The sequence below is a fragment of the Maylandia zebra genome, linkage group LG7 (assembly GCF_041146795.1).
Source record: "Maylandia zebra isolate NMK-2024a linkage group LG7, Mzebra_GT3a, whole genome shotgun sequence".
Classification (NCBI taxonomy): Eukaryota; Metazoa; Chordata; class Actinopteri; order Cichliformes; family Cichlidae; genus Maylandia; species Maylandia zebra.
The window spans coordinates 26,885,670-26,900,710 of record NC_135173.1 but is presented as its reverse complement, the minus strand read 5'-3'; the positions used below and the strand labels follow the sequence as shown (position 1 = coordinate 26,900,710).

At 38.7% G+C, this 15,041-nt stretch overlaps 1 protein-coding gene across 5 annotated transcripts in view; it reads right to left on the bottom strand.

Annotated features, from left to right (window-relative positions):
* pot1 (protection of telomeres 1 homolog) overlaps window positions 1–15,041 on the bottom strand; it is a 57,564-nt gene that overhangs the window by 21,494 nt on the left and 21,029 nt on the right. For all 5 annotated transcript variants that reach the window (XM_076886147.1, XM_012920451.4, XM_076886148.1 and 2 more), the window contains exons 6-10: window positions 11,913–11,984; window positions 10,897–11,020; window positions 8,966–9,096; window positions 8,483–8,779; window positions 7,488–7,643 (exon numbers count right to left, since the gene is read on the bottom strand). In XM_076886147.1, coding sequence (XP_076742262.1) covers window positions 7,488–7,643; window positions 8,483–8,779; window positions 8,966–9,096; window positions 10,897–11,020; window positions 11,913–11,984 — 780 coding nt within the window. The remainder of the gene's footprint in view (window positions 1–7,487; window positions 7,644–8,482; window positions 8,780–8,965; window positions 9,097–10,896; window positions 11,021–11,912; window positions 11,985–15,041) is intronic.

Below are 15,041 nucleotides of genomic sequence, written 5' to 3'. Positions count from 1 at the left end.
TTAAAATTCTATTATTATGCATGTCTGTAAGCTTTTGTTCAAATAGAAATATATTTCTCATAATGAATATGAGCAACCTGCTTCCAAAACAACATGCATGAAAAATAAAAAAAATACTGAGATTCCAAGAAGGTGAATGCAGATACACACAGAAAACACAAATCCCAGTTTCATTAAGTATTTCTCGTGGAGAAATCGAGATCTCAAATCATGGCTTTCAGCCCTCATTAAGAAACCACCATGAAGGATCTAGATGAAATGTCTAAATAAAAACACGGGGTGGCTTTCAGGAGATGGAACAGGTCATTTCCTAGTCAGAAGGTTGTTGGTTCGAGATACTAGTTTGTACCTCTAAAAAGGACCAGCCAACGAAAGAAGCGTCTATATAGCTATATTATTCCCTAATTTTCCCCTAATGGATGTATGGTGGATGAGTGTGTTTTTTCATAACTTATCCATTCGGTAAAGCTTTCAGTTAGCAGTGCAGTCTCTATGACATGTGCTAACATTGGTTAGCTGTAGCTAGTAGTTGTCTGCTAGGCCCCACCTCCAGTTATAGGAGTAATTGAAGTGTATCTCCCCATCATGTTGCTGATGTTTGTCTTTGTTATCCATTTTTACCAAACTTGGTTAATGACTTCTCAACTCAGCTTCAACCAGGTACAGTCCCTTGGGGGTCAGAAAAATAACATGGGCCAAAACACTAACAATGTGGCTTGAAAATGCAGTCCAGGAGAACTGCCATTTGAAGCAGACCCCAAAACCAACTCCCTTGAAAAAAAAAAAAAAGAAAGGATTTTTCTGTTCCATATGCAATAATGATAAAAATAAAAAAAAACCCTGTTTCTTGTTGCTTGCCATTAATGCTCCATAGGAATAGCATCATCCTGCAGTTCAATTTCTCTGAACTGTTAGTTTGCCTGCCTATTGATCCTGCTTATCGGTTCCACTTGCACTTGTGCTAGAATCAGCTGATTTCATTTCATGTGCGGGAGCAGAAAAATAGTGGCCCAGTCTGCATAGTGGATATGGACATTACTTTTATTTTTACTGCATAAAAGGACAAAAGTACAATGGTGAAATGCAAACTGCATTATGCTGCTAACGCATCGGCTCATTGCAAGCCTCTGCACAGACAGCATGCTAACGCCAAGCTAGCCAAGAACCCAGAGTGATGTTAAAGTTGAGTGAATATTGACGCCAGCCCAGCAGCCAGACCATTAACTTTAACAAGTAACAGAAGTAGTGATAAGCAATCAGGCTATAGTCTCCATTTCTACCTGTTCATGTTCAAGTAGAATCACTGTGACGGTTTCTTTAAAATCTCTTTATACTGGTTATATCTTTGCTTTGTGTTGTCAGCTTTTTGTTCACAACTAAAAACTAAGAGAAAGTTCATGTGTGTCCTCATTAGAATAAGTGTTTGTGCTGGTGTGTGAAACTGTAGCCTATGAGTTTGTATTAATTAAATTGGTAATTATGAGATGACGCGTTTCACGTCATTTTACAGAGAAATGTTAAAATAATGTAACCCGTAGGAAAACAAATTACTTTCTCCTGGGAGTAATTAAAATCCATTACTGCATTACTGCAGCGGATGTGCATAATATTAACGTAACTGCCACAAACGTCTTTGTGGCAGTAAAAGTGATTCTGACGTTAAACATTAGTTCTGCATGACTTTTTTGCCAGGTAACTTGTGCCCCACCTGTCAGAACTCTGCACCCCACCAGTGGGGCACGCCACACACTTTGAGAACCACTGCACTAAACCAACAATACATAGTGCAAGTAAAATACAAATTGTAGTGTTATTTGGCTGGTAAAAATTCACGACTCTCAAAGTGCTATATTTCTCAAAAGGCTACATTTCTCCTAATGAATATGAGTGGCATCCATCTGCTACTCCTCAACTCACAACACAAAGACCCTTATGTAATGCAACACAACAAAACCTATGAACAAGAAAACAGATTACGCATCCATTATGCTCTCTGCAGGAACTATCAAGTTAATTTTTATAGCAGTAAATGAAATTAGTGGCTGCAGGAAAGGAAAGGAAAATTTTAAAAATAAAATGAAATAAAGGAATGCCTGGAGAATGATCTGCAACAACCTAAAATATCCTAATTTTAAAAATGTAGGTATAGTTCATTGGTATGGCAGATCTGATCATCTGGTCAGGTCTTTCAGGTTAACAAGCAAAAAAAGAAAGCTGACTTGTATTCAAAAGCTTGGTTGTTAATTAAGTTCATCTGTTTGATGCAACACTTGAATCGAAAGCATGAGAAATGCTTCATAAACTGGTGTCAGTTAGAAGTGAATAAACAGCAAACTCATTCAATGTATTCAGAGTTTTATAATGAACCAGTCTGTAAAAAGCAGGATGTACCTGACAACCTCCAACTACAAAACTGTGTGGTCTTGTTCCATACTTAACTGACACAATATGATTTATATCTTGGTGCTCTGAATAATGATGGATATGCTCGCCCACTATTGTCACCGTCTTTCACAGACTTATACATTACCATGAAAAAGTATTTGCATCCTTCCTGATTTCTTAGTTTTTGCAGTGTTGTTGCACTTATATGTTTCAGATCATCAAACTAATTTTAATATTAGACAAAGATGACCTGAGTAAATTCATCAATTAATTACCCTAATTGCCTCACTCTTCTTATCAGGATTGTTTTAATTCACATTGGAGGGTTTTCAGACTTGGACGGTCTGTTTAACCCTTGTATGGTCTTCATTTTTAGTACATGCTGGTATCCCTTGGGTTGAAGTGACTCAGGGCATTGTTTGGTGTTTTAGTCTAAAATAAAATTTTACTTCGTAAACCATTAACATATATTTTCTTTATCTCATTTTCCAACAGTAGAGAAAACATATGTTTAACTAGAAAATGTATATTCGGAAGAAACTGCAATGTGAATGCTGATAGCTTTCACATTGCTTTTCACCTAAATAGAAAAGTGGAGAACTGATGAAAGCTGACATTTACACAGAAGAAGTTGGAAAGTAGCTGAACAGGTTTAAAATGTACATTTGAGAAAGCTGAGTAATGACAAAAGAAAATTTAGAATCAAAAACATCTTAATGAATATTAAAAGTTCATATTCTTTAAATCACTGAATGACTGAAATGTGGGAGAATTCACTCTAGACAGCTAAATGCTGTAAGTTTAATCATCCAGTCACAAGAGTCATCATCTGATTCCAACTGCCTAGATCTGAACCACCTGTGTGCAGAAGAGAAATCCACCAATGAACAATAAGCTTGAATTTAGCAGGCCAAGCAAAATGCTCTATCCAGTAGGCCTGCACTAACTACTGACATACTATTATTCTGTGGCAAAACCCTGTCAAATCTACCTCGGTGCACCTGTTGAAAAACTGCTTCTTAATCCAAGACTCTAACTCCTGTCAAAATCAGTTTCAAACCACGAGGATCCCGAGGACTTGTTCTACACAACAGTGTGTTCTTTATGTTCCTGCTGTCAAAAATGTGGTCACAGAAGCAATTTAAAAAGTGGGGTCATTCCTGATGTTGAGATAAACTTCTCACTAAAAATACAATGTTTTTTTTTTTTAGGTATATAACGAAGCTTTATCTAAAGGATGCTTACCCTCAACCATGTATGATACCACTATCACTTTAATCCACAAGCCTGGTAAAGATCCTTTGGAGCCAGGTTCGTACCGACCAATAAGTCTATTGAACGTAGATAATAAAATATTGGCAAAAATTCAGGCTATGCGATTAGAGATAGTTCTCCCAACAGTTGTGTCGGAGGATCAAACGGGATTTGTAAAAAATAGACAGTTATTTTTTAATATTAGAAGGCTATTAAATGTTATATATACACATAATATTTATGATCAATCTGAAATACTACTCTCACTAGATGCGAAGAAGGCCTTTGACAGTGTCGAGTGGGATTTCCTCTTCCCGACCCTGTCAAAGTTTGGCATAGGCCCAAATCATATTTCCTTTGTTAAGCTGCTTTACACAAAACCTCAGGCCTCGGTTAACACAAATACGATAATTTCTAGTCCTTTCCTCCTCCACCGCTCTACAAGACAAGGGTGTCCTCTGACCCCATTGCTATTTGCACTTGTCATAGAACCTCTCGCCATGCAATTACGCTCTACAAAGAATTATAAAGGAATAAGGAGATTTGGTGTAGAACACAAGGTGTCTCTCTATGCAGATGATTTGTTGCTATATATCACTGACCCTATTAAACCATTGCCAAAAATTATGAGTTTTAACTGAAGTTGGGAAAATTTCTGGATACAAAATCAACCTAAGAAAAAGCATATTGTTTCCTATTAGTTCGTTAGAAAAGTTAGATAGCACTACATTGACTTCGTTTCCTTTTACCATCTCAAATACCTTGGAATAAATGTAACCCGTGAATTCTCTGGCCTTTTCAAACATAATTTTATTAATTTATACCATCAAACTGAAAAGAACTTGGAAAGACTGTCTAAACTGCCCATCTCGCTTGCTGGCTGAATAAATATCATTAGGATGAGCACTTTACCCAAATTCTTATTTTTGTTTCAATGTATCCCAATATTGATCACAAAAACTTCTTTCAAGAAAATAGACCAGTTAATTTCTCAGTTTATCTGGAACAAAAAGACACCCAGAATAAAGACCAAAGACCCAAGATTACAGGAGGAATGGGGTTGCCTTGCTTTCAGCTCTATTATTGGGCCTGTAACATACGTTGTATGTCATTCTGGGGTGGGGAACATAGACCTGATTGGGAACGGATGGAAAGTATGACTTTTTTCCCTAATACTCTTAAATCTTTGGTTTTTTCAAATTCAGATCCGGGTAAGTATAAATGTAAAAATTCGGTAGTATCCAACTCACTAAAAATTTGGTCTCAGATTAGAAGGCATTTTCATTGGCGTCAATGTTCAATCTTTACACCATTAACTCATAATCAAGCATACACATTGTTCTCAGGATCCACATTCCAGCTATGGACTTCCAAAGGGATACACACAATCAAGGATCTGTTTATTGATAATCTTTTTCCTTCGTTTCAACGACTTCAGCAAAAATTTTCCATAGAAAACAGACTTTTTCAAGTATTTACAAATACGTCATTTTATTAAAGAAACGTTTCCATCCTTTCCGAATGAACCACAAAAACTAGTTTCAGATGATCTGTTCCTGATGAACCCGCTAAAGAAAGGAGCTATTTCCAGGATCTACAACCAACTTTTGCAAATAGTACAACTACATTGGACCACTTGAGAAACGCTTGGAGTGAGGAACTGGATACTAACATCACTGAAGATCAATGAACTAAAGCACAAGAACTCATTCACTCCACTTCTGTCTGCTGCAGGCACGGACTACTACAATTTAAGGTCCTACATAGGCTCCATTTGTCTAAACTGAAGGTTTCAAGGATGTTTCCAGGGGTGAACTCAAGATGTGATCGATGTGACCAGAATTCTGCCTCATTGTCACATACGTCTCCTCCCAGACCCAGTAATGGCACTTGTTGGTGCAGCTACAGTTAAATACTTAAATAACAAACAAATTCATGTTTTGAGTTTTATAGCACTGCTTGCAAGACGCCTTATACTTCTAAATTGGAAAAATAACCCCTCCCCAACTCACTCTGCTTGAAATGATGCATTGTGTAGACACAATGTATCATTTACAGCTGGAGAAAATTAAGTTTTCACTGAGAGATAATGTTAAACACTTTTACCTAATTTGGCAACCTTTTATAGATTACTTCAATAAGTAAACTGGGAGGGAAGGCCTCCTCCCATATCTGCTCCAAGTTTATATATATATTGGTCTGGGCAGGTGTATTGTTCTTTTGGGGGGGGGGGGGGGGGGGGGGGTTGTTTTGTTTTGTTGTTTGTTTGTTTGTTTTTTCTTCTCTCTTTCCCCTTTTTTTTCTTCTTTTTTTCTTTCCTCCTTTGTATATACTCATTTAGGTATATAAATATGTATGTATAGATATAGAGATGTGATGGTTAATATAAAAAAGAATAATTAAAAAAAAGAAAAGAGCAAATTCACTTTAAAAAAAAATACAATGTTTTTCTATGGGTCAGTTAGAAGGTTATCCCTGTACTTTGAGCAATACAGTTTAAAAATTTTATATCGCTGAACTTTAAAAGACACACTGTTGGAAAGAGAACAACAGTGGCTACGTTTTGAGGGTAAAATGATGGATGTAGAGCAAACACTGTGGACACAGCAACAGTTGAAACAGAAGACTCTGCCAAGATTTAATATTAATCTTGGCAGTGACAGACAGAGCTCATTAAGCAGGCAGGTGTGAGCCTGGTTGCTATAGAGCAGGGGTCGGCAACCCTAGGCACGCGTGCTACAGCTGGCACTCGAAGTCTTAACTGATGGCACGGCCATAGCTGGACTGGCCATCGAGCATACCGGGCATTTGCTCGGTGGGTCGATGATTTTTTTTCTTTTTGTAACGGTATAAACAATGAAAGGTGGTGGATTGGCCAGATGTTGGCCGGGGTGTAAAAATAACTCAGTTGTTTGGTGGTAGCTATGGCAGCTTCCACAGATTCAGTAACAACAAGTGGTGGAGGCCAGCAGGTGGATGAGAGAAAGGGGAGGCAGGAGGAGGAGAGACCCGAGGCGGCCGCCAGTCCGAGTGTCAGGTGAACTGAACTTCAGGTAAGAAGTTATGACCTGCAGTCTGAGTCAGATATGAACCAAGTTTAGGTGGAGTTTATTTTCGTTGTGCTGACTTTTTACAGTCTGTTACAATAACTCGTACTGCGTACTAGCTAGCATGACAGAGTTTATATACTGCTGGGTGGGTGCTTTGATGTTACTGATAGTGAATTTTATTTTATTCATAAGATTAGTTAGTAGAGTTGCCAATCGTCCCGTAAAAAGACGGAATCGTCCCGTATTCAGAGGAAATATTACGCTTATCTGGCTTATGATAGGAAAAATGAATTGAGACTGTGTCTTTATTAACATTATTACATGTACCAACCATTGTCAGCTTTGTTTTGAGAAGCTACTGTCCCAGTTTGTATGAAGTAAGTAGTCCTGCAGCCATTGTGGCCTTCTGACACATCTAATACCACCTGTGTCCCTTGGTTTCTCTCAGCAGCTCCTCCTTCTGGCTTCATTGTATAAATTTACACGTTCAGTTTTTTCTACTTTCAATTACTTTAATTGCTTCTTTGAGAAGAATAAGGGCTGTTTATGGGGCAGTCAAATGATTGCCTCGTGTGACACCAAAGAAAGCGTAATGCCAATGAAATATTTAATAACCAGCTACCTGCAGTTATAACAGTACCCAAGTGTACTTTGCAAAATATGTTTGTTTGTTTTTATTCACACAGGCTTCCGTACCATATACGCAAAGAGTAAATTAGTAAAGGTAAAGATGAAGATGAATGTGATTTCTGAGGGTAATCACAAGATTTAGCTCTAAGATTATCTATAATCTCTGACCTTCAGTTTTCTAGCCACTTCCACATGGTTGTCATAGACGAGGACATCGGCAATGAGGTTCTCCCTCTCCTTGGAGAAGGACAACTGTCCCTCTGTGACATGTGGCTCAACAATTACCTTCAGCAGAGTGTGAGGACACCTGGTCCCATCCCACACCTGGGAAAATAAAAAAACATGATATAGGTAATGAGCACGACACACATTTTTGACCTGATAAAAGCACAGAAACATGCAGGTGATGCTCATCTGTCACTCTAATTTTGCAGCATTTTGCAGCCCGTACAGTCTCAAAAAGCTCTATGCCTGAATACAAACATGGTGCCTAAAAAGCAGAAGCAATATCACGCTGTATTGGAATAGAATCATGAAAGAATCACAAAGCCTGAACAGCTATTTGAAAACAGGCATTACTAAATGGAACAGAGAAAGATTATGCATGGTGAGTTGTCACTGGCCTCTTACAACATTAAGGTTCTGGATTTGAAGGTTCTGGTCAGGTGGCACCAACACATGATCCCAAGACTACAAGGATGCAAGTATTCTTCCACCAATTGTCACTTTTGGTGTCTGAGTGAATCACCACATTCCACTGACAGTTTTGATCTTCTTTTTGATGAGGTTTTCTTTTCTTTATCAAATAGCCTGCTATAATTTGAAAAACATATTTTCCTGATTGTATGTGTTGTTGCATAACAAAAGACTCTAGAAGTGGGTGAGAGCTGATTGGCAAGAGCCTGGCGTTTACTGCCAAATCCTATTCAAATTTATCTCCCCCATCACTGGCAGGAAACCAGTCACCACTTACAGCGTAGCTTCTGTTCTCAAACCTGAGGTGTAAAGTAAAACACATCAGTAGCAAAACAAAACACATGAGATCTCTTCCCAGTTGAAGCCACAAGATTACAGATGTTAATTCACGTGGAAAACAAAGGTTAACAAATTCTTTCAAAAACATTCACATGGCATTGAAAAGTGCTTTTCTTCAGGTTTCTTACCCTCAACAAGGTGCAGGTGGTATCAACAGGGGCCTTGGCCAGCAGCTGGCAGGTCAGGTCAAAGTAAGCTTTGGGCTGAACAGCAGACAGTGGGACTGTGCTGGTAACTGAGGCGAAGAGAGCCTGACTGGCAGCCCAGGATCGTAGCTCCTCCACCGTCCGCTGGTCGTCTGGGTCAAAGTGGAATGAACGGCTGGATGTCCGCGGTTCGACCGGTGCACCTTTCACCCCATCAAATGTCACCACAGAAAAACCAAAGGTGTTGACCAGCGTGATGGACTTGTTGAAAACTTGAGCCTGTGTAGACAGATGTAGAATTATTTATTACATTTCACATGAATAAAGATTATTCATCAATACATTAATATTACTATTTATTAATAGAGGTGATTTTGCAATATTTAATTCTCACCTGAAAATTTACAAATCAGTAGGGCAAAATATAGATACTAAACACACTAAATGCACTCTGCAGTCTTGCACCTTAACTCTGTGCATGCGAACAATGTCTCCATTCCGAAAGATTTTGGGATGGTCCTCCAGTTTCTCACAGAAGATGGTGCAGCCAATCTTTTCATTAGAGTGGTCAGTAATCTTCAGGCTAGAGCAGAAATCTGTGAAAAGAGAACTTTATGATATCAGAAAAAAGTGTCTAGTCTACCATAAAAACAATTCAACTGTTTCAGAGACTAGGACAGTAAGCACCAACACTTGTCTTCTTCACCTGTCCCTCCTGAACCTTCCTCCTCAGTGTGTCAAATGTTAAGCTATTCCTTGGGCTTTTTTGGTAATGATACTTCTAATGCAACCTGGCTTTAGCTTTGGAGGCCAAGCTCAGTGAACTGAAGACACAGCTCGACACCTGTGAAAATCCTGTAGCTAGCCAGGTACCTGTAGTAGGTGCAAGCGAAAGCAGTTTAGCTACAGTTTAGCTACTGTCCCCAACAGATTGTCCCAAATAACTGGGAAATCAGACTGGCTGAATGACTGTGAGTAGGAAGGGAAACTATTAAACAGAAGCCCGAAAAGGTTGATTCTGTTCATCTGGACGTAGTGTTTTCAGTAGGAGAAATGTTTCGTCACTCATCCAAGTGACTTTTTCAGTGTCAGCTGACTGCAGGTTTCCCCAATCTTATAAACAGTACATTTTAACAATGACTGAAACCAGCCCACTGATGAACAATGGGCTGGGAGGTCAGTTCCCTGATCATTAATACGCAAATTCTAATGATCACTGATCAAGAACCATTGATCAATGGTCATGAGTACCATTCACAGAGGGTAAAGTAAAGGGAAAGACCATCTCTGAATCGAGGAGGGGGTCTAAGGGTACATTTTTCACCATCTTACAATGCTGTGATTGCAGCCATTCCCCAACTCTCTTTTGGAGAGGAGGCTTCAGCCCCTGCTTTCCATCCAATTGGTTAAAAATAAAATGTTTATTTTTATGTTAATTTTGTTGCACGTGAAAACCTTTGTTGTCATTTTTAACTATATTCGATGGCCTCTTGGCTGTCTTGCAACAGTGTCAGCATGGGAATAATCACTGCCAAGAATAGCAATAAAAAATAACTTAATTTGATTTTTTGTGGTTCATTTATTCACTCAATCTTTTTGTGAATTCCTTTGTGCTTTGTGTTCATAAATCATGCCAATACTCAAACCACGAGTATTGATTTCACTCACCTGTAAATAAGCAAGCCTCTATACATGCTACATAAGAGACTTTCTTTAGAAATGGAAGTAATAAAGAACTATGAAAACACTTTAGTGCACATAAAATTGTATTATTTGAAAGTTTTGCATATAGTATCAAAAGTAAAAATAATTATTTTGCAGAAAAATGTCCTCCATCAGTGTTATATTTAGTCTATAACTGACTGCAAAAGTATAGTTTGGATATAATAAAGGCATGAATGAAGATGAATTGATAGAATAAAAGTGGTTTAACTTTAGTTAAAAGTCTTACAGAAAGTTGAGTTTAACATAGTTTGATCCATTTTAAAGTTACGGTGAATTAATAAAGAAAAACCATGACGCCAAAATTACAATGGGATGCCAGGGGCTCAAGATCTGAGGGGGTTCTTTTTATGTTTAAATAATTCTTTGAGAGAGACGCAAAAGTGGATGCTCAGAGGGCTTCATAGACAGGTTAGAGTGAATAAGTTCATACAGGACAGCAAACCTGTTTCTGAGCTGCAGATCACGTGGTCGGGGAGATGAAGAGCTTCTGTTTTTAATGCCAGACATTGCCACAAACATCGATAGAAGATGAATGCATTTTTTGACGAAGGCTACTACGGAAACAAATAGCCTGCTGAGTGAAGCTACTTAAGTAGCAACTAGCACAGCTTTATCCACCTTATCTTCTGGTTAAAAGTCCAACTAAACTCTGATATGGGTTCCTTACTGACCTGTACCACGGCTCTTAAAAGGCTGTTTGAAGAACACCACTACACCATACACATTGACAACAGATCCAGCTTTCAAGCTGTCCAGTTTGGCATATGTGTACTTTGGAGCCTTGGCTGAAGAAAGCTGAGGAGAAGCAAAACTGTGTTAAAACACCAATATGAGCATGTTAACATTCAGCCACAGACACGCCGACAGATCATGTCAATTCTGCACTGATAAATTCTGCAACTTAATACATGTCCTGTATTTGAGGTGTTAAATGCTACTACCTACAATTATACAAAAACAAGTATCTGTTCATTTCTGACATCTTCCTTGTGCTCCTTTAATATTTTGTATTATGACTGAAGACAACTGAGCAAGTCCCAGAAGCAGCCACTGTGAACAGCCATCGTTGAACAGAGGGGATGGCTTAAGATGCCAAAAATCCAGACTTTCTGTACAAAATCAGCTTTAGGTTTTAAGGCTTCTGAATATTGTCATTTAGACAATTAAACAATTAACTGTGTAATTTGAGGGTTTTTTTTAAGCATTTTGGCTTTAGCTAAAAATATACTTATTATCATCATCTGCTGATTTGTACATGTTTTAAGCCATTTGTGAAAACAGCAATAGCAAGCTTTAAGGATTGGAACTGACACAAGTTTAGCAATTTCAATTCCATTACAGATATCACTGATCGATTCGATTCCTTATTGATTCACTTATCGATTGTCATTGTGTTCTCATTAACTGACCAAGAATTTCAAGGAATTGGAATACTGAGAACCGGTTTTCTGCAAGACCCGGTTCACTTCCAATCCCTAGCAAGCAGTTATTCAAAGCTCGATTTTTAAAGGCTTAAAGAAGCTGTTAAACAATGACAAATAGGCAGACACAAAAGTCTGGGGACATCCCAATTCACGGAAGGGTATGTTAGGACAGCCCTTAAATGACATAAAGCATTCTGACAGCTACCAGACCTCCAAGACACACTCCAGCAATCTCTATAACTAAACAGGATACTCATTCTGACCTCAGCAGAGACTGGGGATCTCCTTTTGTTGGCTGGTGGGGATCTGGGGTTAGGAAGCACTGGACGCAACACCTAAAAGGAGACAGGAGAAAGAGGTGAGGTGAGGTGCTTTAGTGATTTCCCCCCCCCCCCCCCCTACGTTATAAGGCCTTTTGTCAATTTAAGACTAATAAATGTTTAAGATGATTTTGAAGACCTTGTTGGACGTCATCAAAATGGATTTTAATGAACTGTTAACATGACTTTATATGACCTCTATAAAGTTTCCTGTACATCTCCTTGGCAGACATAATGCCATGTGATTTGCAATGCAACAGCATTAAGATATACGGCAAATTTAGAGTCACCAGGTAACCTCAAGTGCATATCTTTGGATTGTAGGAGGACATGCAGAACAGTAGTAGTCACATTAGTAAAGCATGTGTGATTAAATGTTACTTATTAATAACAGCAAATGTAATGTTTTAGTTAAGGGGTCGGCAACCCTAGGCATGCGTGCCACAGTTGGCACGTGAAGGCTTAACTGATGGCACGACCATGGCTGGACTGGCCATCGAGCATACCGGGCATTTGCTGGGTGGCCCGATTTATTTTTTTTTTTGTAACGGTATAAACAATAAAAGGTGGTGGATTGGCCAGATGCTGGCCGGTGTGTTGTTTGGTGGTGGCATCGCAGACCTTCCACAGATTCAGTAAAATTAACAAGTGGTGGAGGCCAGCAGGTGGATGAGGGAGATCGGAGGCAGGAGGAGGAGAGCCCCGAGGCAGCTGCCGGTCCACGTATCAGGTGAACTGAACTTCAGGTAAGAAGTTATGACCTGCAGTCTATCTGTGTCAGATATAAACCAAGTTTAGGTGGAGTTTATTTTCGTTGTGCTGACATTTTACAGTCAGTTACAATAACTCGTACTGCGTACTAGCTAGCATGACGGAGTTTCTATACAGCTGGGTGGGTGCTATGTTGTTACTGATAGTGAACTTTATTTTATTCATAAGGTTAGTTAGTTGAGTTGCCAACCGTCCCGTAAAAAGACGGAATCGTCCCGCATTCAGAGAAATTATTACGCGTTTCGTGTTGAGCTGAGAGGGGACGCAGTTTGTCCTGGACTTCAGCTACAATGAAAAAGACACAAAGCTGGAATTATTCTTTGTCTTTGCTGCACAGCTGCCTCTTCCCCTCTCATTCTCTCCCCTCTCTCTCCTGTTGCTACTGAAACTGATCAATGATCAGCTGATCAGCTTTTCTCTCTTGTTTGTTTATCGCCCACTTTGCGCCAGAAAGAAGATACCGCCAGATGTCGCGCTAAACAACAGCAGCACGTTTAAGCTTGATCAGCTGTTTTTAGAATTTATTTAATATTAATTTCTAGTATCAGCTGATGTTTGCTGGAGCCACAGCTGTAAAGCTGCTGGTCATGATGTTGGTTTGGATATGTGGTGAGAGGGAAACATGAGGATGAAACCAGGAGATGTCCTTACTGGATCATCAGAGCTGAACAGGTGATGGAGAAACAGGTTTACCTTTTAGGTGACATGAATGAGTTGAAGGGAAGTTATGAACGGTTTCTGAGAGACAAATAACACCAGGATCTGTTTCTAAGTAGCTGACAGCTGGTAACTGTGCAGGGGCGGGTCTAGCAAAGTTTTGCCAGGGGGCCAGGTAGGGCATTAACGGGGAAAGGGGGGCACAAAGAAATACTTTTCTTTCTTATTCTCATTTAAAATGTTATTAAATAATTATCTGAAGCTTACAACCAAAGTTTTTATCTGATGTAAAATGTAGAGAAATCATACATATACCAACAAGACTGTACATCCCTGTCACAACAGTGTTTGTTTTCATTCAAAGGCTTTATGGCTTTTTTTTTCTTACATTTTATTTTTGCATTTAAATTAAACATAACATGCTTATACAAAATCAACCAAGAACAATTACTGTTTTTAACATTTGTGAACTTATAAGCATGAAAGGAAAAAAAAAGAAAGGAAAAAAGAAGAAAAAGAAGAGGAAGAAAAAAACAAAAAAACAAAAAAAATAAAATAAAATAATTCACGCGGAGTGTGAGGCATGAATTATGATCAGTTATTTTTTTAAGAATTCTAGAAATGGTTGCCAAATCATACAAAAACTCGCCAGTTTCCCCTCTCTATCAAATCTTATCTGCTCCACCCTGGCCACAGACACCATCTCATTAAGCCACCTGTTAAAACACGGGGCCGAAGAAGACCGCCACTGTAAAAGAATAAGTTTCTTTGCAGCCAGCATACCCATTGTAATTATCTGTTTTTGTGAAAAGGAAAAAGATTCGACTGATGCAAATGATCCAAGTATAGCCAATGTACCATCACGTGGTACTTTTTTCCTAAATTGGTTTGAAAACCACATAAAAATCCGGCTCCAAAAAGCATTCAAAACCGGGCAATGCCAAAATAAATGTGCAAGGGAACCTTCACCGACTTTACATCTGTCACATAAGGGGGATACAGAATTATAGATCCGGTTAAGTTTAAGTTTAGAAAAGTGTAGTCTATGAATGACTTTAAACTGGATTAGTTTATATCTGGCATTTATTGAGCCTTTCTGAATATTGGACAAACAATTTGACCATTGGTCTTCCGACAGAGGGACCCCGAGGTCTTCAGCCCATGTTTTCTTAATTCGGTCGGAATCAACTGGGATTGTAAAGCACTTAACAAACTGAGATATCAAATGTTTAAAATCTGCTTTCCGAATTATATCAAAGTAAGTATAACTTCGTGACTTCAGTGGAAAGTCTGAAAAGTTTTGTTGAACAAAATTCCTTATTTGAAGATAACGAAAAAAATGTGATTGAGGTAATTGAAACTTTTCTTGAAGTTGAAGGAAGGACATAAATTTGTCATCTGTATATAAGTCCTCAATGTATTTCAATCCCTTTTCCCCCCATTCTAAAAACACCCTATCCATTTTACCTGGTTTAAACAAGTAGTTACAAAGGCTTTATGGTTTTAATACCTGGTGGGCCAGTCTTTAGTCAAAATGCCCGGGCTGATTTTTCACACACAGTGAATTAATCTGAGAAGGTGCATTAAAAAATAATTGGCCGCGCCAGCGGTGCACATCGCAAATTAGCTCGCATAGACACATTA